Below are 23,286 nucleotides of genomic sequence, written 5' to 3' on the forward strand. Positions count from 1 at the left end.
AATAAGTGGACTCCGCTGAACCCCAGAGAACACACAGACCAGGTACCAGGCTGAGTTTAAAGCCTGGGATGGATTGCTCAGGCAGCAGCCTCCTTCCTCCTTGTTCCTAAATCCTGATCCGGAGCCAAGAGGAAGCAATCACGAAAATTAAAGAGGAAAAAAAAAAAAGTGAGTCTTACTCTGTACAATCCTCAGATCTTCTACGCCAGGCCAAATTTATACAGTGAAGTTGCATTCTCCTTGCTGCAAAAATATATATCTGCCCCCTCCTCTGCCTCTCCAACCATATGGGGGCCTGAAATCACACTTCCTCATGGGAATGAGTCACGGAGCATCCCCACTGGCTTCCCACAGAGAGGCTTCAAACACTAAATCAGCGGTAAAAGGGGAAGAAGACCCTGCATATGGACACAGCTTGGGATAATTTTTCCTTAGATTGGCACAAAGACAGAGTTGAACCAGCTATCACCTAGATCCGTGGGTTGACAGCCCCTTCTCAAGGGTCTCTAATGCCAGCAAAAAGTCTTAAATCTGAGTAAACCCATAGTGTTAGAAGCTGCCCAGGATAGGCACAAGGAAGCATGACCTAGCGGCTTATTTGCAGATAAATAAATGGCTCCCCTTCATTCCCCCGCAGATCTTCTGCCCAGTGTTTTCATCTTCACTCCATCGCTGCTCTCTTTTTCTCTCTCTTATCTTTTCCTCCAGCATCAGCTTGTGGCAGCAGATTGCACCCGCTGATCAGAGAAGGGCTGGGCTCTGTTTGTTTGGTTCTTGAAGTCTGTGGCACTATGGTAGCACCAGCCAAACACTTGTTTTCGTCACTGTTCCTCCCCAAGCCTGCCAACAGAGCCTGGACTGTGCCAGGACACAGCAGAGAGGGACAATTCTGCTGGTCCGGTGCGTTTCCACACTGAGCACGAGCATTGCCTTGGGGACACTAATGCCCCCACTCCATCATCTACCAGAAGGTGCCTGCTGCTCTCTTCTGCCCCCCTACCACCTCCTATCGAGGGGAGGATGCTGTCCTTCACTGCTGCCGAGCCACTTCGCTTGGATTTCTCCAGGGAACCACAGGAAAACCCGTGTACCACGCTCAGATCGCTATTCACCTGTGCCTGCATGAGGACCATCCGTAGGGCTCCTTAGGGAAGGGTGATGGATAGGATGGAGAGGACGCGAGGCAGCATCCCGGGGCACGTCCTGGCCCACAGATGGGGACGGCTTGGGTTGCGCCCAGGACAGCAGCTGGGCAAAGAAGGGGCCTTTCCACAGCACCAGCACAATACACTGCATTTTGTAAGGGTATCGTGAGTGAATGGGTGAGACAAGGAACATTTCATCTCCCTTTCATGCCTTCTGATGCACACAGAGAGTCAAACCAACTGATTTCAGTGAGGAAGCACAAAGCTCCTGTGGCCTTGTCGGACGTGGACCCTCAGACTCCCCTGTTCTGGGTGAAATCCTGCTTTAATAACTCCTCATCTCCTACTTCAGGCCTTCTGCCTACCAGAAACACACCGCGGGCTCTTCACCTTGCAGAGGGAGCAAACCTGCCCCCAGACAGTCCCACGCTACTTCCTCACAGGAACTCCCAGGATGGTAACTCTCAGCCTCCACCACAAACCAGTCAGTCCTGTTTCTCCTCCTCCTTTCCATCACTATTAACATGTAGCAGATCTCACCCTTCCGCTTTTGCACTCGTCCCTGCTAGCAAATCTTGCAGCTGCCTGGCTTTTGTAGAAGCAGCAACATGAGACTAGATTCCTATTTTTTGGGTGCGTTCCCTAGTTCTCCTCCTTGTGCAAGGGGCAATGGGCACAAACTGAAGCACAGGAAGTTCCGTCTGAACATGAGGAAGAACTTCTTCCCTCTGAGGGTGACGGAGCCCTGGCACAGGCTGCCCAGGGAGGTTGTGGAGTCTCCTTCTCTGGAGATATTCAAGACCTGCCTGGACGCGGTCCTGTGTGGCCTGCTCTGGGTGACCCTGCTTCAGCAGGGGGTTGGACTGGATGACCCACAGAGGTCCCTTCCAACCCCCACCATGCTGTGATTCTGTGCACGGCACAGTCCCAAGGCGAGCCAGCTCCTCGCCCAGCTGGGACTGCAGTTGCATGAGGACCAACAGCAAAGCGGCTGCCAGTGACTACTCCACAGCGCTGCCCAAATGTAGGTCAGCGCTTTGTGGTTGACCAGCGGAGAGAGAACAAGAGATGAACCCACGTTGCCTTTTCCAGACTGCTACCAATATCCAAACTTAAATAAAGTTTGCTCGTGCAATTTTTTTTACACTTCGTGATGGCATCCAGGCCTCTTCAAAACTGCCTCAAGACGACAAGGATGCACAAGTAACACTCTGACATTTGAAAGGCAGAAATGCAATAACAGGAGAACATTTCACACCTGCAGCGAGCAGTTTGCTTTCTGAAAAACAACTGCACAGATATTCCAAGTGTAATCCCACCAGGAGAGAGCCCCTGCAGAAGCTCCAGGTCAAGCTGAGAGGGCGAGCAAGGCTGAAAAAGAAACCAGGAGTCGGAAGGGAAAAGATTTGCCCCAGTTCCACTGCAGGTCAGTGGCAGAACTGAAAAAGCTCCGACAGCCAGCGCAGAGCTTGCTCTCCGTTAGCTTGGGGCGGGTGACTGATGCTGCCAGTGGGTCACCTACCTCCAGTCAGGCGCCCAGCAGCCTCACGTCAACCTCAGGTGACAAACACAGGGAGACCCGACCCGGGTCTGCACCCCCAGTCTCACACCCTCCAACACCCCAGCTCGGCTGGCAGGACAGGGCACAAGAGCTCCATCAGGCAGGCTGGGTCTGAGCGATCCTCAGGTCACCCTCACCCAGCTGCTATTTAAAGAGGGACAACCCAGCATGGCATCATCACAGCTATCCAGGAAGGATCTGGAAATACCCTCTAAGAGCACATTTTTCAGTTCCGTTCCTAAAAGCCAGGTGGGACCAGGCGGGACCACGAGGTCACCTCTTCACACAGAGCAGAGACCACTACATTCCACCCCATCCTTGCTCTGCTGAACCCAGGAACACACGCTTGGCTGAAGCCCATCTTGCAGAAAGGCATCTTATCTTGATTGGAAAACACAACCATATGGAAAGACTTTTACTTTCCCCACTAATTTGTTCCAGCAGCTAATCAACTTCATTCTTAAAAAATTAACGCCTATTTTCTCATTTCAGTTTGTCTGTTTCCAGCCTGCAGCTGTGAGTTTGGGTCACGTTTCGTCTTTCTGGCTTAAACAGCTCTTGGGTACCTGCCTTTTCTCCTCTTGGAGCTATTTATGTGCTGCTGCACAATTTTCCTGAGCTAAACAACTGCAGTTGCTTAAGTTCCAGTCTTAGGCATCGGTTTGGGGATTTTTGAATTCCGCTTCCCCTGAGGACGTGCTGCTCCGTGAAGTTTCCTGCCCTCGCCTACCCAAGGCACGCACCTCGGTGTTTTACAGCCGCCTGTGCAGAGGCAATGGATCGTGGCCTCTCTAGGAAACCCAGCGCAGCATAAACAACAGAGTTCAGAAGCAGAATAATGATTGCTGCTGCTCACTGCAGATAACGGCGTCGCGTCTCCGCTGCGACGTGAGCTAATGCTGAGCACAACCGTCCCAGCGCTCTCGCACTCCCTCCCCGGCCTGAAATCTTCATCCCTCCGACTCACTGCGTGTCTGCCCTCTCTAACTCCTGGCTGTCTTCTCATCGGAGTTTTGACTGCCTCCTCCTCCTCCTCCCTTTTCCCCCTCCCATTGTGCTGGTCTTCTCTGAAGAAAACCACTCGCCTCCTAAAACGTCAGGGAGTGAACGCGTGGCCGTTTCCCCAGCAGCGCTCTGTTCCTGCGCTCCGATGCCCTCGCTGTAAGCTCTCCGGGGCGCGGACTACCCAGCTGCTCCCGTGTCTGCCCAGGATAAATGCATCCTTACGACAACATTTAATAACAACACCAGTCTGGTTTACCTGCATTGGTCAGTCAGTGGTCTGGCAGCTAAGCCAAGTATTAAGTTTAAATGCAATAGGTTTCTTAGCAAAAGAAAAGATGCATTCTTGGAGCACGGTGCTTTGGGACAATATTTTTGTGTGGCTTTAGCTCACGGCTTCCTTGGGGCAGGAGCCCACTCTTTGAGGCTTGTACTGTTCTGAACATGCTGACAGTGTACTATGAGCAACTCTAGATAATTTAATTAGTACAAATAAACTCTAATTACAAATGGTGACCAATTAAAGCAGCACAGAGGCCATCTCCTGTGCTTGGGGTAGCAGCCAAAGTGGAAGATGATGCTGTTGCGAGGCCTTAGGACTCCCTTCCAGCCTCCCCACATGCTGAATCTCAGGAAGGTTCCCCATGAAGGGGCTTCGCGAGCAGCTGTCGCTGCCAGGAGCAGCTGCTGCTTCGCCTCTCTGCCTGATTACGATAGCAGCAAATTAGGGCAATTTTTTGCCAGTGATGCTGACGGTGCCTTAAGAGCAACGCAGGTCCTGGGGACAGACGTTGCAGCACACAGCGATGGTCTCACTCTGGTGCTTGCCAACCCCGCAGCATGGCACACGGTCACTTCTCCACTTCTGTGGCCACCTCGGCTCCGGCGGGGCATTTCTGCTGGCCCTTGCAAAGCCCCTGGTTGTGCTGGGCGTGTGGGCAGCACTGGGGCTTCCAGGACCCCTACAGCTCCTGAGGCTGTAAACCATATTTTTTTCCTAATTTCAGCTTATGCCACTTAGGGAGATGCTTGGGTCCCAGCCAGGGTATTCCCTTCTCCTTCCGCGTAAGGGTGGCAGAAACGAGGGATCAAAGCACTGGAGGGATCAAAACATGAAAGCCAGAATAAATGAAGCAATGAAGAACTGGGAGATCCACCCCTCGAACGTAATTAACCTTCCCAAGAACAGATCATGCTCCCAAATTAAAGGACGTCGCGGGACACTGAAATGCGCCCGGGGTCAGGCGGGAGAGATGTGCCGAGCGAGGAGGCGTCAAGGCGAATGGGAACGGTGCTCCCACGGAGGAGATCGCGTCAGCCGCAGAATCCCAGCGGGGGCGGGGGGTTGGCAAGGACCTCTGTGGGTCACCCAGCCCAACCCCCTGCCCAAGCAGGGTCACCCAGAGCAGGCTGCACAGGACTGCGTCCAGGCGGTCCTGAATACGCTCCGGTCTCCAGAGCCCGCTCCCCCCGTCACCTCTCACCGAGCGCAGGGACCGCAGACCCCCAGTCCTGGCAGCCCCCCCGCCCACACCCAGCTCTGCCTTCGCTCTCCCCTCCTCAGCGGCCCGGCCCGGGCTCTGCCTCCCGCCCCAGGCCGGGACCCCCCCACCCCAGCACCCCCGTACCCCTGCCCCGCTCCCCCCCCCAACCCCGGGGCCGCCCCCGGCAGCCCCGCCCCGAGGGCGCCCCTGGCGGTTGCCCCGCGCACCGGCGGGAGGCGGCTCTCGGCGGCGGCTCGGCGAATCCCGCGGGTTCCCAGCAGAGGGGACGAGCCCCCCCCCCGTTTGCTCCCCCCTTTTCTTCCTCCTCCTCCTCCTCCTGCTCCTCCTGCCGCCGCCGGGCTCCGCTCCGCCTCGCCAGCCCCGCGCCGGCCCTGCCGCACCTCCCCGGCCTCCGCAGCCCCGGCCCGGCGGGCGGTGAGTGCTGCCCCCTCCCCGGGCATGAGGGGGGGGTCCTCGCGGAGGGGAGGGCACGGCCCGGGGCGGCGGGAAGGGGGGGTCCGGCCGGCCCCGGGGGGAGCGCGGGTTCGGGGCATCTCCCGCGGTGATGGAGGGTCCCACCCAGGGCATCCCCTCTGCCCCGCCGGGGTGGGGGGGTTCCTGCCGGGGGCTGGGGGCTGTGCTCGAGACATCCCCTCTGCCCTGTCGGGGTTGGGGGGGGGGTTCCTGCCGGGGGCTGGGGACTGTGCTGGGGGCATCTTCCCCCGGTGATGGAGGGTCCCGCCTAGGGCATCCCCCCCGCCGGGGTGGGGGGGGTCCTGCCTGGGGCCATGCCGGGGACTGGGGGCCGCGCTTGGGGCATCCCCTCTGCCCCGCCGGGGTGTGTGTGGGGGGGTCCTGCCGGGGGCTGGGGGCTGTGCTCGGAGCATCCTCCCCAGGGGGCGGGGGGAATCTCCTGGCGTGACGGGGGCCGTGCGTGGTGCAGCCTCCCGGGGGCTTGGGGTGCCGGGGCGGGGTGGGGGGGTGAGCTCGGGGCATCGTCCCAGGGTGCCGGGAGACTTGGTCCTTCCCCACAAACCCACCCCTCCTTTTCCGAAGCAGCGGGGCTAGGTGGGCTCAGGTACCCCAGGGGGGCAGGACCAGCTACCACGGCGTTTCCAGAACATGCCTCCTGCCCAGCGACCCTCCGGGCTGGCAGAGCTGCCCGACAGCTCGGGTACAGCGGGCCACTAAGACATCTTGGGCTGGGGGTCTGTCATCGTCCCCCCGCACCCAAGCCGTGCTGGCGTTGCGGCTCCTCGGCCGCGGCACTGCCTTGGAGCCCCCTCCTTCTCCTTGGCTATAAAATTCCCATAAGCATCCCCTACCTGGCAGCACCACTTACAAAGCGCTGGACTTCTTGGGAGGAGGCAGAGCATTACGGTGCATTTATACGGCGTGATGAACCACTTTGATAACGCCTGTGCTCGGGGGAGTAGCTAACCATAGCCCTACCTGTCTGGGCATCTGTCTGTATGGAAAATGCAGCTTCTTTCCCGGCTAGCGCTGGGGTTGCCTTGCAGAAACCATTTAGTCTGTCTAGACGAGTCTGATGAAGAGCAAAGTGCCTGGAGCTGTGAGTGATTAGAGGTCGGGTGTCTCTGCAGCGTTGGGTTCGTTGTACAGTGCTGGGAGGTGTTGCTCTGCTTCCGAGTGCTTTTGGGTCTTTGGTGAGCGCGGGAACCGGCCAGTGGGTTGCAGAGGTTTGTTTCGTGTAAGAGCAAGGGAGGAAGGATGCAGCCAGCCCTTCATCACACGTGTGCACGGGGGAAGCATCGCAGAGAGTTTAACGACACTAAAACGAATGGAGAAAGCACTGAAAATGATGAATCAAGGGGTGATGAGGGGGAGCAGGGGGAAAGGCATGTACTGTCAGCTTACTTTCTGGAGGGTAGCGCAGAGAAGTTCAGGATGTTTGTATGACACTTGGAAAGCCTCAAACAGAAGGCACTAAAAAAAAAAGTAGCACTATGTATGAGCATAGAATAAATAAAATCCTTAGGACAGAAGACTGAAACTAGGGATAATGTATGTCCTTAATGCACATTCATATGGAGAAAAGCGTATTAAAGAGAGCAGGCTTTAACGTAAAACAAAATCAAGGGGAAAGTGGATGTGTAGGTGTTCTTAAATACTTAAGAACATTTAAATAAGAGTACTTCAATAAGGACAGATGGAAGCATCTGTCTCCATCTTAGGTATTTGATGACCTTTACAAATCTAGTCTTCAATCTTGCAAACCTTTCTGCGTACGAGCTGTCCGTCTCGCCTGTCCAGCAGTCCCAGCAGATTAATGAGGAAGATTCACGTGAGGTCAAACTTCCAGGACTGAGCCTTGTGGCAGTAACGTATCAATCACAGTTCCAATATGACAGGTAGATTCTCCTCCCAGTAAATGCACCTGTGAATCCCTGAAGGTTCCCACAGCACCGGGAATGACACATTTTCAGAGACCACACAGAGCATCTGTTTCTGTGTCACAAACATGTTCTAGAGCCATTACATATTATTGGGATCTGGCAGTGGGCCAGCAGGTTTTATCTAACTTTATGATCTGGAGCACCCAGAGGTCTGACTCAGTGTTTTGTGGCCGTTAAATGCAAAGTGACCAGAAGATGCTAGGGTTCCTTGTTGTACCCTTACAGGGATGATCAAGTCCAGAGTGTATTTCACCCGTGAGCAGAGGAGATTGATTCTGAGAGGTGCCGAGCATCCTGAAATTCCCCTGCAGCCCCAGCGAGTTTCCCCGTTTCAGGTCTGAGCCTGGCGAAACAGATTTGGTCTGATCCCAGCAGCTGAGCTTATTCACAGGCAAAGCCCAGCTCTGGGCAAGGAGCTGGGCTAGTGAGAATTTTATCTGGACCAGAGTTAAATGCTCTCACACCTCGGTGTCCTCTCTCTGTCCCACCACGCTGGACTTCTTTACCCGTTGAGAGTTCAGCTTCTCAGTCAAGACAAATCTCTTTCTATCCATGTCAACAAATAAATAGCTTTCAGGCTGTCATCTGTGTGATAGTGGGAAGGAGAGGCTGGTCCTAGGGTAGCAGCAGCAGACACCAACTGCAAATCTCAGGAAAAGAGCTATTAAGCAACTAGGGCATGTGTTGATAATTAGTTAATGCTTGTTATGTTTGCTCTGGGCTTTTCATTTCTGTTGACTGGCTATGAATTTTCTGCACTATCACTGCTTGTTTATAGTACGGCACCTAGCTTAGGCAATTAATCAGTTTTAAGAGACTCTGCTAATGTCCCTCTGACATCCAGAGAGCCCGGTTAAGTGAGGCGGCTGCCTCTCCATACTTCGCAAGAGCTGAGAGGGGAAGGGAACAGAATGAATCTCCCTTGGTGCAGCCTGCAGCCTATATGAAAGTCAGAGTTAGAAATTACTTACAAGTTGATTTTAAAAAAACCCCAAGTTCAGAATAACCAGCTTAAAAAAGAAACAAAACAAAAAGAGTCTGTACAATGTTAGGGCCAAATTCCATGAAATACCAAATAAATCCATGAAGTACTGAATGCCCTCCTATGGACCTGTACAACATAGATTTCCTGCACACAAGACCATTTCTATCTTGTCAGAATATCCCAAATGAACTTGCACTGTATGATATTGGCTTGGCTTTTGAGAATTACACTGTTACTGGCAGCCCCAGGCATATCTATCCAAGAAAGCAGTGTCAATACAATGAAGAATAAATGACATATCTGTGAATTACAAAAAGAATAATTCATAGGTAATTTTCAGGTATGGAGAATAATTTATAGGTGCCTGATTTGCAAAGAGAATAATTTATGAGTAACCTGAATTGGGTGTCAAGCACATTTACAGGTTACTGTAAGAAAGGGAGTATACCGACTGCTCAGCTGTCATGTGCTGAGGCTGGATTTTGGGGGCATTTCTTGTGAAAACACCCACCGTGAAAAAAGCCCTGTCAGATTCCATGGTAAAAAGATTTGTGTAATATGCCCAACCTGATCTGAAACCTCTGTACATTACCAAAGCTGGACGTACGGCCCGTGTTGTCCCTGGAGCTCCTGCCTTGCATCACGCACCACAAGGAGAAAGGCCACAACCGGGTTCCTACAATATTATCGTTGGAAAAGGCTGTCCCCAACAGCAGACAAGGAGCCAAGTGCCAAAACCTTTGGGTTAGGCGTGTGTCCACGGCGCTGCACGGCTGTGAGGATGAATAATATTGAAAGACAGGAATAACAGAGAAGAGAGGGAGGTCTCCATAAGATGTGTTCAGATTCCTGGCGCAGGCTGGTTCCTTCCGCGCGCTGTCGGGGGATGCTGCAGCTGCCAGGAGGGCACTGACTTGTGCCTCACCCCGCACAGACGGGCATCGCTCCTTCATACGACCCAATATGGGCGCTCTTGGCTTTAGAGAAAAATCACAATGTTAGCAAATGGCTGCAAGATGGAATGACAAAATGCAGCTGGGAATAGGACGCTTTTTTCCAATGGTAAAAGTAGAGAATGGCACACGAGCGGACATGGTGAGCATCTCCACTTGCAGCAGATCTTTATTACTTTGCTTAAAGCATTTCCTCAAGTGCAACCACAAGTTACTGGCCCTTTAAATAGAAAGAGTGACTTTCTCCTCCTCAGGACTTGCTAGTCAAGCCCTAATGCTTGTCACTGAACGAGGGGCCAAATTAGCTGCTCTTTACTTTAAAGACATGATGTCTCCTTCCTATATACCTGAAGGGCATCAGGATGCATCGGTGCTTCCACTTCTTCATCACCACAGTGGCATCTTAGAAACTGAGGGAGGAAAAAAAATATCAAAGCTAATGTGCCATTCCCTCCTGAAGCACTGTGTCAGGGGGTTGTACAAGGCACCCTCGACACAGGAGCTAAAAATTACAAAGCCCTTTTGCACTACTTCAGTTAATGAAACACTACAGTCATATATTAGGTCAAGCACAAATAACATCTACTATAGTTAATGTTGTAAAACGGCTTTCTTTTACGCAGCTAAAGTTGTCCATAAAAATTTTCTGAGGCATTAATTTTCTCCAGTGAAGTATTTTAGAAAAGCTTGTCGAAGAGAAGTAATTGTGTTGGATTTGGAGAGTGTAGTGGAATTCTGTCGGCAGCAGAACCAGAGTCTCCAAGAGAAGGAGGCAAGCGTTGCTCCAGACTCTGTGTTGCAAATGAATTCCTTTGCTTGAGATTTCAAACGGCTGAATCATGGACATCCTTGGGCATGGTGGACTTCACAAAACACCCAGGCTCATAGCTGGGACCGTCTGGAGCTGGGTGAATGTCCTCTTTTAGGAAGCCTTGGGGAACAATGTACAGCCCATAGCTGTGGGTTCACACTATACTCCATGAGAGACCCCCAGGGAACACACGCGAAAAGACTGTGCGCTCATTGTATCTGCTGTTGCATGCATCCACTCTCTGCTACTTCCCTTTTAGAAGAGAAAAATCCATTCATTTTCTAATCCGCGCCTCCTCCCCCAGACCCACACGCCATTTAGTGCCAGGAAGCGCTGATGAACGCGGCTCCTGCTTCTCAGAAACCTTCTTGGAAAAGATCACTTCAACCTGGACCAAGCGCAAAGCCTCTCCTTGATTGCCCTGGGAGCGACAGGCAGTCAGTAGCTCACACGATCACGTCCTCAGGGGTTTGAATATTGCTGATAGATTCCCAGTGAAAGTTCTGCATGTGACCATAAAAAGATGCTTGTCTTTAAAGTTTGTGCACAACGAGTGAAATCTTGGCCCTAGGAAAACGCAAATCTTCACCCCAGCCCAAGGCAAGGCTCCTGATGACCTGGTGGGGTCAGACTCTCGCTTCGTCCTCCCAAATCTGGAAGCAAGTCAGAAGTGTTGAGATTTGGGTGACAAAGCGCAGAACAACCTCACACGAACTCTTGTTGCTACCTGTAAACCAGCAGAAGCAATTTGGACATTTTTGGGGGGCAATAAGAAGAGGCGGCTGAGAAAGCATCGCAGATTTTATTTCCAAACTTTCGTTGGATTAGGGCCCTTGTACCACTTCAAGATCCCACTGTGCCATCTGCTGTCAGCTTTTAATGCTAGCGAAATATAAAGCTTGCAAAAATAAAACTGCTTACCCAGTCCCTCTCCTAGGCTATATACCCTTAGCCCCAAAAAAGATCATACAAAACGAGTCTTTTTTAAGGGCTGCTTATACATGTACATATCCTCCCAAGGGTTAGATGTAAAGAAATTCAGTGTTAATTTTAATGGGCTGCCACCTTTCTCTTATGGTGCAAACTACCAGAGCCTGCTCTGTGTAACTGAGGAAAGACATTGGCTCATGTTGGCACTGTTTTTTAAATATTGAATTTTCTTGTTATATTGCTGTCCTCAAGGGCCGCTGAGCGTCACTTACCTGACAGAGTTAGGCTGCAGACCTACTTAAATTATAGACTTAACCAGTTCCTCCTAAAAAAAATGTCACCTCCTTTTTTCTGTGATTGAATGTTGCTGTTTTAATGGTGATGGTCAGCAGCTGATACATTCGCTTATCCACCCAGAAAGCTGGTCTGGCTTCTTTTAAGTTAGTATGAACTTGCCTAATAGAAGATGATCCTTATTCCTAGAAACCCTGTGCTTTGGTGCCTATACACCTGTGTATTTTTTTTCTGCTGTACACAGGTGGAGCACTGTGGTAGACAACTTTGCCTAAAGTACTGCTCCAAAATACTCTAGTTCTACCTTGCATGATTGCCTTGCAAAAAATGAATGTCTTTGGAAAAATCCAGACATAGGTTAGGCATAGGGGTTGCACTCCGTTTCCTCTTTTTCTTCCCTTTCCCCACAATGTCTGCTGGCATCTCTGTAAGTGCGTAAACTGCAATGGGAAATAGGTGCTTGGCTTCCGCAGCTTTGGAACAAACGCTGGCCTTGGCAAGGACCCTAGAGAGGATATTTCTGGGATGCTCTGAATTAATTTCTTTCTGCTGCAGGCTTTCATTTGCTCTTTATTTACCACTTTACATCATCACCAGAATCCTTGATGCTCACACGGTGTGACAGGAAGTTATTCATGAAGTGACATGATGGCAGTGGGCCCGTACATGTCCTGCTAGAGAGGCAGCACCAGCAAACACGAGTCTCACACACCAAGTCCCACCTGTGGATCAGGCTGGGCAAACCTTCCCACACCCTGCAGCCTGACAACAGCACTGCGAGCTGGCAGATGCCCTGGGTCAACACCTAAGAGTGAGGATTTAAAGCTGTAAGAGAAAATTGTCAACAGTGAAAAGCTGCTTTCACTGCTGTCGGGTAAGACAGAAGTTTGGGCTTCTGAAAGATAAATAAAGACCAAGATCTACTTCTTCTGTCCTGCCATGGACCTATGCCTTTGAGAACCCCAAGGAGTGTGGTTTAGCCCAAGCAAAAAGGGGCACCACCTTGTGACATCGTACGAGGGCCAGCGCAGCCAGCCGCACAACACACAGAGGTATCCCATGTTATTGCGACTTCACCAACGAACATCAAAAATAAAAAAAATATCAAATTATCTCATTTAATCCAGACATCTGGTAGTAATAATGGGGCTCTGCATTCTTGAGCACCATCTGCTGGTACATTGTCCATGAACCAGTGACATGCACGCAGATGTAGAGCACCCTGTAACAGCTACTCTCACGTAAACGCACAGGGCTCCTGGCCAGCACTATGTACAGCATTTATGAGCTCCCCGTCAAACCTTACAGCTGAGATCTTGGGGCAAACTGCTTTCAGAGCAAAGTGTGAGAAGGTTTCCAGGTCCGTCCCAAGGCCACGTGCTGATGGTTGTATCCCCTCCTGCAGGCAGTGCCACAGCCGGTGGGTCTCTCCGCAATGCTGCAGTGCAAACACACTCAGGAATTCAGCTTCGGGCCCCGGGCTCTGAAGGACGCGCTGATCTCCACCAACCCAGCCCTGCAGGAGCTCTATGCCAAAGCTTTCTCCAGGGCGGAGAAGCTGTTCCTCTCCGAGGCCTACAACCCGCAGAGAACACTCTTCTGCACGCTGCTCATCCGGACAGCTTTCGACTGGCTCCTCAGCCATCCCGATGCCCCTGAGGACTTTGAGACGTTCTATCACGCCATGCTGAGGAGGAAGCAGAACTTCTATAGAAAGCACATTTACCTGCAACCTATAGGTAATGTGGGCATCTTTACGGAGCCACCTGGAAAGATATGGGAGGGAGGTGGGTGGTGCTGAACGCTGCTAACATCTTCTTCCAAGGACTAACCTGCAAAATGCAATTGCCATATCAAGGATAAGTGTAATACCAAAGGCTCTGACATGCCCCCAGTCCAGAGTCACAAGCCATGATGACAACCGTTAGTAGACCTGCCCTGTAAACGGTATGTGTGCCCCTGGCTGGGACTTGCTATGAATATATGTATGCATACATACATATCTATATGTAAAACAATGCTGGATAAAACAGCATTTCTGGAGCTCCATCCCTGATGGTTCATTAAAAACAGCCACCCATTCCCACATTCTTTCTGCACAACTTAACTAGGAGACAACCTTCCTAGCCCATCTGCTCTGCTAATTGAGAGATCATACTCATGTCCTGAGCCACTTCTCAGAAAGACCCCCTGTTCTCCTCCATACCTGTATAACCATCTAGAGATGTCTGCCACATCCCTGAGTAAGCAATCAACTTTAGAATGAGCCAGCCTTCCTTTTCCCCAGTTGCTGTGGCCAGCTCCACAAAACCCCTTCAGACCCTATGGTTCACCCTGGCTTTAAGGAACTGCTAATAAAGACCTTCTTTTCTTAGACTTAATCGAAGGGCCTGCTGGGCTCTCGCTGCTGGATTCCCTCCAGAGCTGCGTGGAGTCTTTCTTCCTGGGGCTCCGTGTGAAGTGCCTTCCCTCCATCCCCATCTCTTCCATTCACTGCTGCTACCGCCACAGCCGGGACTCGGACAGGGTGCAGCTCCACGCAGGTAAGGACCTGGGAGCCCGGGCAGCCATCGGCTTGGCACGCGGGCACGAGCCCTTCCTTAGGAAATGCCTGAAATAGCCCTCCATTGCCTGAGCAGGGAGGGGATGAGGAAGGGAGTGAAAAGGGAGAAATCCTGTTCCCGTGGAAAACCCAGAACTTTGAGGCTGGAAACAGGAATACAAACCAAAGTGACTTTCATCATATTTTCCTCCGCTGTTTGTGTTTTTCAGTGCTGTTATGTTTAGGTCTAGTGCTGCAACGTGATCGCATCAGCTCCGCGGGGCAAGGCACTGCAGATTTGGTGTAGTCTGAGCTCTCCCATCTCTTGTCCAGAGCCAAAGTAAATCAGTGGGCTGGGTGGCACAGGTGGGGAACTCGCTGGCCTTTCATATTCGGAAATTCAGGTTCAAGTGTCACACGGCTCCCCAGGGAAATGGGTTTATCAGCTGCCAAACTCACACTGGACAAACATCCCTCTGGAACAAGCTGTGTGCGGGTACCGCAGGCAGCACAGGCTCAGCACAGACCCAGCAGTGCGGCTGCTCCAGCTCAGGTCTGAAATGCCTGAGCAATGAGAAATTCTTCTACTTCCAGGCACTTCTTTCCATGGGTCAGTACTGAATTCATGTACATCTCTGCCCTTAGCTCTGTTTTAAGTCTCTGCTTAGCACCACTTCAGAAGTCAGGTCTGCTTATACTTGAGGGGATCGGCTACACAGCAGCGACTCTCCACCTGAGATACTGAATCCAGCAGCTCTGCCTATCTGTGGCTTGGATTGCATCCTCCTTCCCATTAACAGGAGAAATTCAGGCTCTTGCATGCCTTCTAGGGCTGCTATATTTTAATGAGTATCTCTTGTGTTTGTCTAGATGGGATCTTGAATTTCCTGAAGAACAACAAGCCCATGGATGCCCTGTGTGTCCTTGGGCTCACTCTGCTGGACCTTTATCCATGTGAGACCTGGAGCTTCACATTCAGCAAATTCCTGCCAGGACAAGGTAGGATTGGTGTCCCATGATCTCCTAGCACAGGGTGCAAATAAGGTCAAAGAACCCTTCCCTGGGAGACTGGGATAGCCAGATCTTATCCTTAACAACCTTAACAAGAACTGGGTTTTCCCGATTTAAAATTAGGGGAGTCAGGGCTGCTGATCCAGACAGAGGTAACTGAGGTGCTACAAACCTTTTGGGAAGTGGGTCTCATCACAGCCTCTGTGCTCAGCTGGGCAACAGACAACTACTACAACAGCTCTCTTCTCGCGCTGCCGAAGCTGAGAGACAGTCGTAAGAGCACTGATACCTAACTCGAATGCGCTTCCTTTTACAGAGGTGGGAGTCTGCAGCTTCGCCAGATTTTCTGGGGACTTCCCCCAGGCTGGCTGTAGCAGTTTGAATCCACTCACGCAGAAGGAACGGTTGTGTGAAGTCAGCAAGGAAAGCCGAGACCGGCCATTGCCATTCAGTGCCCAAGAGATGGTCCAGTGCTGTAAGGTAGGACCAGCAATCTCCTGCGTCGCTTATTTCTTGCCATGTAGGGTTAAATATTTCAGGCCTGGGCATAATCCACGTCCCAGCTCAGTGAAGCAGGCGAGAGAATCTGCTCCCAGGAGATGCAGGCAATGACAGCTAGGTCCACGCACTTCCACAGTCCTAAAGAGCTTGTAGTTTAGTGCACTACAGAGACAACTCTTACTCCCCTTGCCCCTGGAGCAAACTACAGCCTCAGCTGTCTAGTGAGGCTACAGGACTTGCCTTATGCCATGAAGCGACACTGAGACACAGCCCAGCTCCCTGGCTCACGCCTGGGTCAGCTGAGCGTTTTGCTTGTCAGGTGATGCATCTCCCATTAGATCTGGCAGCTGATGAAGTATCTGGAGGTTAATCAGAATATCTAGTGGAGCTGGGTGTTAACTAACGGAGGGCTGGGAAGGGGCGACTGTGTCTTCCTCAGACATCGGTATCCATGCAGGGAGAGGACCGCTCGCCACAACTGCTTACGTGGACAGAGGAGAATACCTCAGACAAATTTACACGTGTATTTACATGCAGATGCCCGTAAACCCCATTCATGTCCAACACATCCTCGTCACGAGTGCTGTCCGCCCTCATCCCAGCATCTCCCCCGTGCCTTCATGCCAGCCCTGCTTCTAGCATTTCTCCCAGAGCTGGCCCACGCAGAGCAGCCGCACCAACACCCGCGATGCCGTGTCTCTCTGCCTCCCCTGGACTTTGCTCAGGACTTTCTAGTCTGAGGTCTCTGCCTGTAGTCATTTCAGATGATGTTAGGTGGCAATGGGAGGAGGAGGGGAAGCCTCCATCCTCAGCCTTTCCACGGTTGCCAATTCCTAAGGCAGTCGTTCTTGGCCAGCTGACTCCAGCTTCGTTTTTGCTTTGGCAGAAATGTAAAGAGCGTCTGCTTTGGAAGGACCCGGATTGGTTATTGCCAATAGCTTCGTGCAGATTTCTCACATGGACAGTGCTGCTCTTTTCAGTCCCCAGTGGAACTGTTTTTCCCACTTAAAAAAAAAACAAACAACCAACCAAATGAAAACCAAACAGCACACTGTCCTTGGGGAAGAGCGTGACAGCAGCACCGCCCTATGGCTCTGAACATTCTATCTACAGGGTCTTCCCACAGCTGCTTCTAAAAAACACACCCTTCCTCCTCCACCATACAAACATGGACATGGGGTACCTGGGAAGAAAGTAGACGCGTTCCCCTTGTGCCTTGGAAGAGCCCAGGCTGAAGGAGCACCAGGGCTGAGCAGCGAGTCCATTAGACTGTCGGGGAGTGGGGACGGTGGAACAGCAGAGGAGGGGGCAGTGGAGGCAGGAGTGACCCTGTGCTCCTGTCATTTTTGTTTTCCTGAAAGGTGACCTGTCATGAGATATGTCACCTGATGGGGCTGGGGACCTGCCGCTGGCTGCAGTGCATCATGCAGGGCGCGCTGAGCCTGGACGAAGCCCTGCTGCGGCCCCTGGAGCCGTGTCCCATCTGCCTTCGGAAACTGCAGCACGTCGTGGGCTTCAAACTCATCGAGCGCTACAGGGTGAGAGAAACAGACCCGGCAGCAAAGCCAAGGGGACAGAGCAGGGAGCGGAGCAGCTCATCCCAAACCACGGCATTACGCGTGCTGCAGCAGCGCATTAAACGCAGACACTCTCAGGGCAAGGTGCTAAGAACGAAAGCTTGCACCTAAGCAAGGGGGGGTGTTGTACACATGGCCTGGGGCTAACATAGCACTTTACACAAGCTCTGGGGCTTTTGGCTGTTCACAACAGGGGACAGTGCAACGGTCTGACCACGTTTGGCTACTTCCAAAAATGAGGTGGGGAGGGCAGGCAGATTTCAAGCCAAAGCAGCAGTGAGCGCAGCGATTCCCACATCTGTTCCCTTCCCTGTGTGCCACCATGGTTTTCTGCCTCTCTGGGGCTGCTAGTAACAGGGAGAAAATACGAAACGCATACATTGCTGCAGTTCCTCTGTTTAAAGATATGAGAAAGGATCCCAAATTGTTACCTAGTAACAAGTGGCAGGTCCCAGGCTCATCTTTTGTCTCTTCTCTCCCACCCATAAAACTGCTGACACCACATTTAGACAACAGCAGGAGTCGTGCTAAGATGCCCTTAGCTCTAGACAGGGTTTTCTACCTCTGCTGTCTGAAAAGCAGGATTCTGTAGCCAAGTGCGTGGTGGAATAGAAATAATGTCATAATTCTTAATCAGCACCCTATTTTCTCCCTGGTTATAATTCCTGTCTGACACACATCATGTTCAGAGACAGCATTTTCCACAGCTGCCTATTATAAAGTCTGTGCGTTATATTTGTAACAAGATACATGCGAGATAGTAGGATGCCTCTAGTTTCATTCAGCTTGGAATCGGAGGCACAGAAGCACAGCAAAGGATGGGGGAAAAACCACATTTGTGTGGTTTCGCTGTGTGTCTGCGGTGGTTTTAGACCCATCTCTGACTCCACGGCTGTTTGGTCCCTGCTTCTGTCCAACAGCTGCCTAAAGTGCCCAGACTACCAGAGGAATAAATTCTGGTTTATTTAAACACCCAACCTGTCAGCATCCAGCTACTGCTTTCTAGAAGAGAACTGCCATCTGCATTAAGCTTTTCTAGAAGCATTTTTGCCTTCACACCTGCAGTAAATACTGTAATTGGCTCAGCATCCCCTGGCACCAGTGAACACAAACCTAAGAGAGGATATCCTGCCAAATGTCACATCTGCTTCCTCAACAAGGAAAAGCTCAGCTAGACAGAGTACAAGCTGGTATAAGAGTTGTGATAATCTCTGTAAGAAGCTTTGCTATAACATTAGGAAGAAATATAAATGCCAGAGATGAATTAAATAGTTAAGGAAGCTGACAGAAGAGAGCACAAAGCATTTGGAGACAGTATCAGACAGCAGTTACTTGCTAAGCACGTTCTGAGAGGCTGTGGCTGGCCAAGCGCAAGTCTGCAGTCACGTTTCCCTTTGGAAAGCTAGCACGGATCCCCACGGCCACGCAGCAGCCCCAGACGCTTGCAGTGACCACAGGAAATGCCAGACCCAAAGCTGCTCCTGGCCAGGAGCAGGTAATGCTGCTGAAGTCGGCGACTGAGGCACGGCTACGGGCAGAAGAGCGTGCGGGACAGGAAACCAGTCCTTCTGCGGGAGGAAGAGCCCCTCAATTTATCCGAGCTGCACTCAGACACATACTCCATTTTTTCCCGATTCCAGCGTGAGTCATCTTGACAACTGAAAGCAAAATCAGTTCTCGAGGTGCTTCCCCGCCACAGCCAACCGCTCCACCTGCTGCTGCAGCATCCCAGGCTGTGCTGCACGCAGCGCCTGGGTCAGTCTGCAGCGGCCGCGGCTCAGGATGGCGAGGAATTCATCCTCACCGCAGTGTTAATCACAGTATCTGCTCTCGGGCAGAGGGGTTTGAAAAACTTCCCAGTGCCAAACCTGGAGCCCCTTGAGGTGGGAAACAGCTTTCATTCTTAGCGACTGACTTGGGGTGAGCAGCCACCCTGCAGATAAGCTAAAACTGTGAAGAGGTTACCCCTTTCTAGTTAGATAGGAGAACGTAAAAAGAGGCTGCAGCCCTGCAAACCCTTCCTAAATTTGAATCAATGAATTACCCAAAGGATGAGAGACAAGAAAGATGCTGGGGTTTTGGTAGCGATCTTCAGTCAATCATCCCTTCCTTTTGCCTCAAATAATCCAGATATACTGTTTGAACATCCTCATCTCCACAGCTTTTTCTCTTCTTGGGAATTGTGCGAAGTAGCAGCTGTGATTCCTTTACAGATTCACTACTCCTGGGAATTTTAAAAGACATTATAAAACGCAGCTTTCAAATAGCTTTGCTGTCCCCTTCCTCAGTCTGGCTCCTCTTGCAGCTTCTGGTGCCTTCTTTGTTTTCTAAACCCAGAGGGAGCGAAGGGCTCTTGGAGGTGGGACGAGGCAGGAGAAAAGTTGTCCCTTTACATTTTTTCTTGCCCCAGAAGGAGGGGGCAGGGTGGATTAACTTTGCTGAAAGAGTCCATTTTATTCTTGTATGAAATTCTTCCCTGAGGCTTCATGCACAGACTGAAATGAGAAACAGGGCCTATGTCTCCCACCCACTCAATCTGAGCTCTTTATCCTTGCTGCCACTTGCCTGAAGAGCAAGCGATGGAGGAGGGAAGGGGGGAGGGAGCAGCCGGGCGTGGCGGGAGAAGGGAGCTGTGCACGGCTGGAACCCTCCTGCCCGCTTCCCAAACGCCACAGCTCACCCCGAGCCGAGCACACACGGACCCAGCGTCTCAGGTTCGTGCTCTGCCAGCCCTGTGTGTCCCAAAGCAGTTGCAGGGCTTTGCAAAGGTATCAGCTGGGAGCTGCAGAAAGTAAAGGTAAAGAAATAAGCCACAGGGTGTGAAAAAGCTGAAAAACACACAGAAGAAAAAAAACCCCAGCAAGGCAGACAAGGAGATCACCTTTTATCCAGCGATGACTGGAGTACTGTGGTTCGTTCCCCAAAGCATAAGGAATGAGCGTGCCAGAAGCAGCCTGTTATATGCCCCATTGTAGCATTTAATATTTAAAAAGGAAATTGTCTTAGACATTTTCCTTTCATTAATTCTTTCCCGGAGCCCAACCTCCCCCTTGTGCATTTCAGCTCGAGAGGGGAAGAGCTTTTCTTAGGAATAAAATGCACGCTACCACAGCAGTTAACAACACGATGAAACAAGATTCTCCACTGCTATCTCAGGAGCTTTTATAATAACACAGCCTCCTCTAGAGAGGAGCTTGGCTCTTGTGGAGATGACATCCACACAGCGAGGAGCAATTTTGTGCTGGTTTCTCCTACCATCTTCAGTAATAGGGCAGATACAGTCCACATCTGACCAGAGGCAGCTCTGCCACAGATGCTGACTCCAAGAAAACGGGACAAGAGAAAGCCCCTGCTTCGTAAGGTAACCATGAGTAGTGTCTGAACCCATCTTCTGGCAGAGGGGACCACAGCACCTGAAGCTGAGCCACCCAAGATGAGTAGGTTTACCTGACAAACACTAGGAAAGGCGTAACTGTTTTCTCTCATTCTCTGAACTGAAACCTTTTTTCCTCTCATCACAGAAGCTCTATGCTTGGACACAGACTGTACTGTCCACGTGGCCAAGGCAAGAGTCAGCAGACCTGTCCGCCTCAGAGGACATCCTTCCGTTCAGCTCCGACTCTGGGATGTGCTGCGAGAACGACTCAGAGGCTGTGACCTCCCTGTCCGAGCCGCTGACGCCAGACACTTGCAGCCAGGCCCTCTCCATCGGCCAGGAGCTGGAACAGGACGAGCACTCGTGTTCGCTGGCGGAGGCGCACAGCCAGCCCCAGCTCGCCGGGCCCACCAAGTCCACAGATACCATTAAAGATTACGAACTGTGGCTGGAGACGTGCATTGCTGCCCTAGAGAGGAACGTCTCTGAGGAGGAACTGGCGCAAGTCGACAAGGCCGTGGACGCCCTGGCGAAGTGGGAAATGTTCACAGGACAACTGCCTGCTATGAAGAAGGACCTACTCTTTGCTAGGGACAACACTGGGCTACGGAAAGTTCTCGGAGACAAATTTTCCTCCCTGAGGAGGAAACTGAGTTCCAGAAAACTGTCCAAAGGGGAATCGTCCCCTCATCATTGGCGGTGGGAGGAAAACTAGGCTGGGGCTGCCTTGGGTTGGGCCAGCTTTGCTCCCACGGCTTTGGTTACATTACTGCCCCGCTTCCGACCTTTCTCACCACAAGCTGTTGCTGTCGGAGACAAACAGCAACTCCCCCCAGGAATAAAAGTTGTTTCTTTTTCTGAGATTGCTAACATATTTTTGATGCGATCAGTTCTTCTCTAAGGGTTTTTCTCGTGCCGGTCTAAGTGACAGCACGGCTCCAAACCCCCATCAAGTCCTATGTAGGCACTTGTGTTTTTCTTGCCATATTTCATTTGGTCTGAAGTCAGCCAGGAAGAGCTCCATGCTAAACACTGACCACGTTCACACAGAAGCTTGGGCCATCTGAACAAACAGATGCAAGTTAAAGCAGGGCAGCTCTCCCGTACACAGACTGCTTAGCATTGCAGTCTGAAGCACAGGTGATCCTTCTCCCTCTTCTCTCCCCCCACACCAAATGTTCATCTCTGTTCTGGTTGCTGCCCCATCAGCTGGAGGCTGCGCTGAGCGCAGGAGCACAACGGAGGTTGATGGACTCACACTATGAGTAGGGGGGGGAAGATGGAGGAGGAACAGCACAGAGTCAGTACGGCAGAAAGATCCCTGGCAGCTCGTCTGCCATAAAGAACAGTGTTACTGTGACGACTGTCTCTTGGCGGACACTCGAGGGGATCTCCAGACCTGCTTCAGTTCAAGGAAAGCCAGGCTTGGAGCCGCGAGCTGTAACTGCCCACATCCTCCGTAGATTGGCACAGGAGAGAAAAACCTTGGAAAACACTCACATGTTCATTGATTATTAACTTAAAAGGGGGAACTACACATGCATTCCTCTCTTTCTGCCTTGAGAAGTTAACATTCTGTCCCTTTCCCTCTTCTCCACTCCATAAGCCACCCACCGAACAGGAACTGGTGCTGCGCTGGCAACAGCAGCTGCAGAGCCTGCCTTGCCGGTGCCGGGGCACGCCGTCCCTCTCCGGCTATTTATAGCCAAAGCTGAAGAGGATGATGGGTTTTCAAGCACGCTGGGGGAAGGCTGACCTCTCCATCCCCAGTTCACCCAGACCTCAGCACTGATACCGCTCTCTGCGGCTCACAGCTACGCGGCCGCGCTTCGGATTTCTCCCGTCTAAAAATATCAGCAGGTAGGACTGGGTCCAGTTCAGCTGGGAGGAGAGAGAGGATGTTTCCTTCCGAGGAGCCAATGGCTTTGGCTTTCCTGAGCCCTTGCCCTCTGCACTTTAAGGGCCCCACACCATGCCGTAACGCTCCAACGCATTTTTGGAGTGGAAAGGGAGAGAATCAGGGGAAGATATTTGAGAAAAGCTCGAGATTTACACGTGCAGGTGAGTAGAAAAGATGATCTCGTAACAAATTTAGCTGGATTCCGGAAACACAAGCAACTTCCCATCCGCATGATTCACGCAGGGAGAAAGAGGGAGTTCTGGCTTCGGGACCGATGACGGCAATTCCTGGAAATGTTTTTTCCAGGCTGCACGCCTGGACCCGGCGCAGGCGCGGGGCAGCGGAGCTGCTGCTGCCGCCCTCTCCTGGCAGCCTCAAAGGCGAGGGGGTTCTCATCCAAGACATTCTTCCCAGCAGCAGCAGCAATTTTCCGACCAAATCCTGCTTGAATTACAAATCCATGTACTGCCCCACACTTGCTCAGTTGTTGCCTTAACAGATTTACTATTTTAAGCAAGAGATTACTTGGTGTTCAGCCTTGTTTGCTCTTACTCGCTTCTGTACTGAATCACGAGGCTGAACTTTCGAAACTCTGCAGAAAGAGGCCATAAACCCAGGACGACAGAATTGCCTGAGGGAACGAGGCGGCTTCCTCTCATAACAACGTCCAAAAAAACTGAGAAAAGAGGTGGCACAAACTGAGCTGCTGGCAGAAGCCACAGCTGGGAAACTCCCTGCGTGCCACTTGGCTTTGGGACTCATGTTGTTGTGAAGGCAGGAATTTCTGCTGAAGAGTT

At 51.6% G+C, this 23,286-nt stretch overlaps 1 protein-coding gene across 1 annotated transcript; it reads left to right on the forward strand.

The window, feature by feature from the left end:
- The first annotated feature begins 5,550 nt into the window (after positions 1–5,550).
- Positions 5,551–21,461, forward strand: AMZ1 (archaelysin family metallopeptidase 1). Its single transcript, XM_075436494.1, has 7 exons — positions 5,551–5,627; positions 12,988–13,321; positions 13,958–14,125; positions 14,995–15,123; positions 15,452–15,615; positions 16,998–17,174; positions 20,735–21,461. Exons 2-7 carry the CDS (start codon positions 13,018–13,020, stop codon positions 21,302–21,304), a joined length of 1,512 nt encoding a protein of 503 aa, XP_075292609.1. The 5' UTR covers positions 5,551–5,627; positions 12,988–13,017; the 3' UTR covers positions 21,305–21,461.
- The last annotated feature ends 1,825 nt before the right edge of the window (positions 21,462–23,286 follow it).

Source organism: Opisthocomus hoazin, chromosome 15 (genome assembly GCF_030867145.1).
Source record: "Opisthocomus hoazin isolate bOpiHoa1 chromosome 15, bOpiHoa1.hap1, whole genome shotgun sequence".
NCBI lineage: Eukaryota > Metazoa > Chordata > Aves > Opisthocomiformes > Opisthocomidae > Opisthocomus > Opisthocomus hoazin.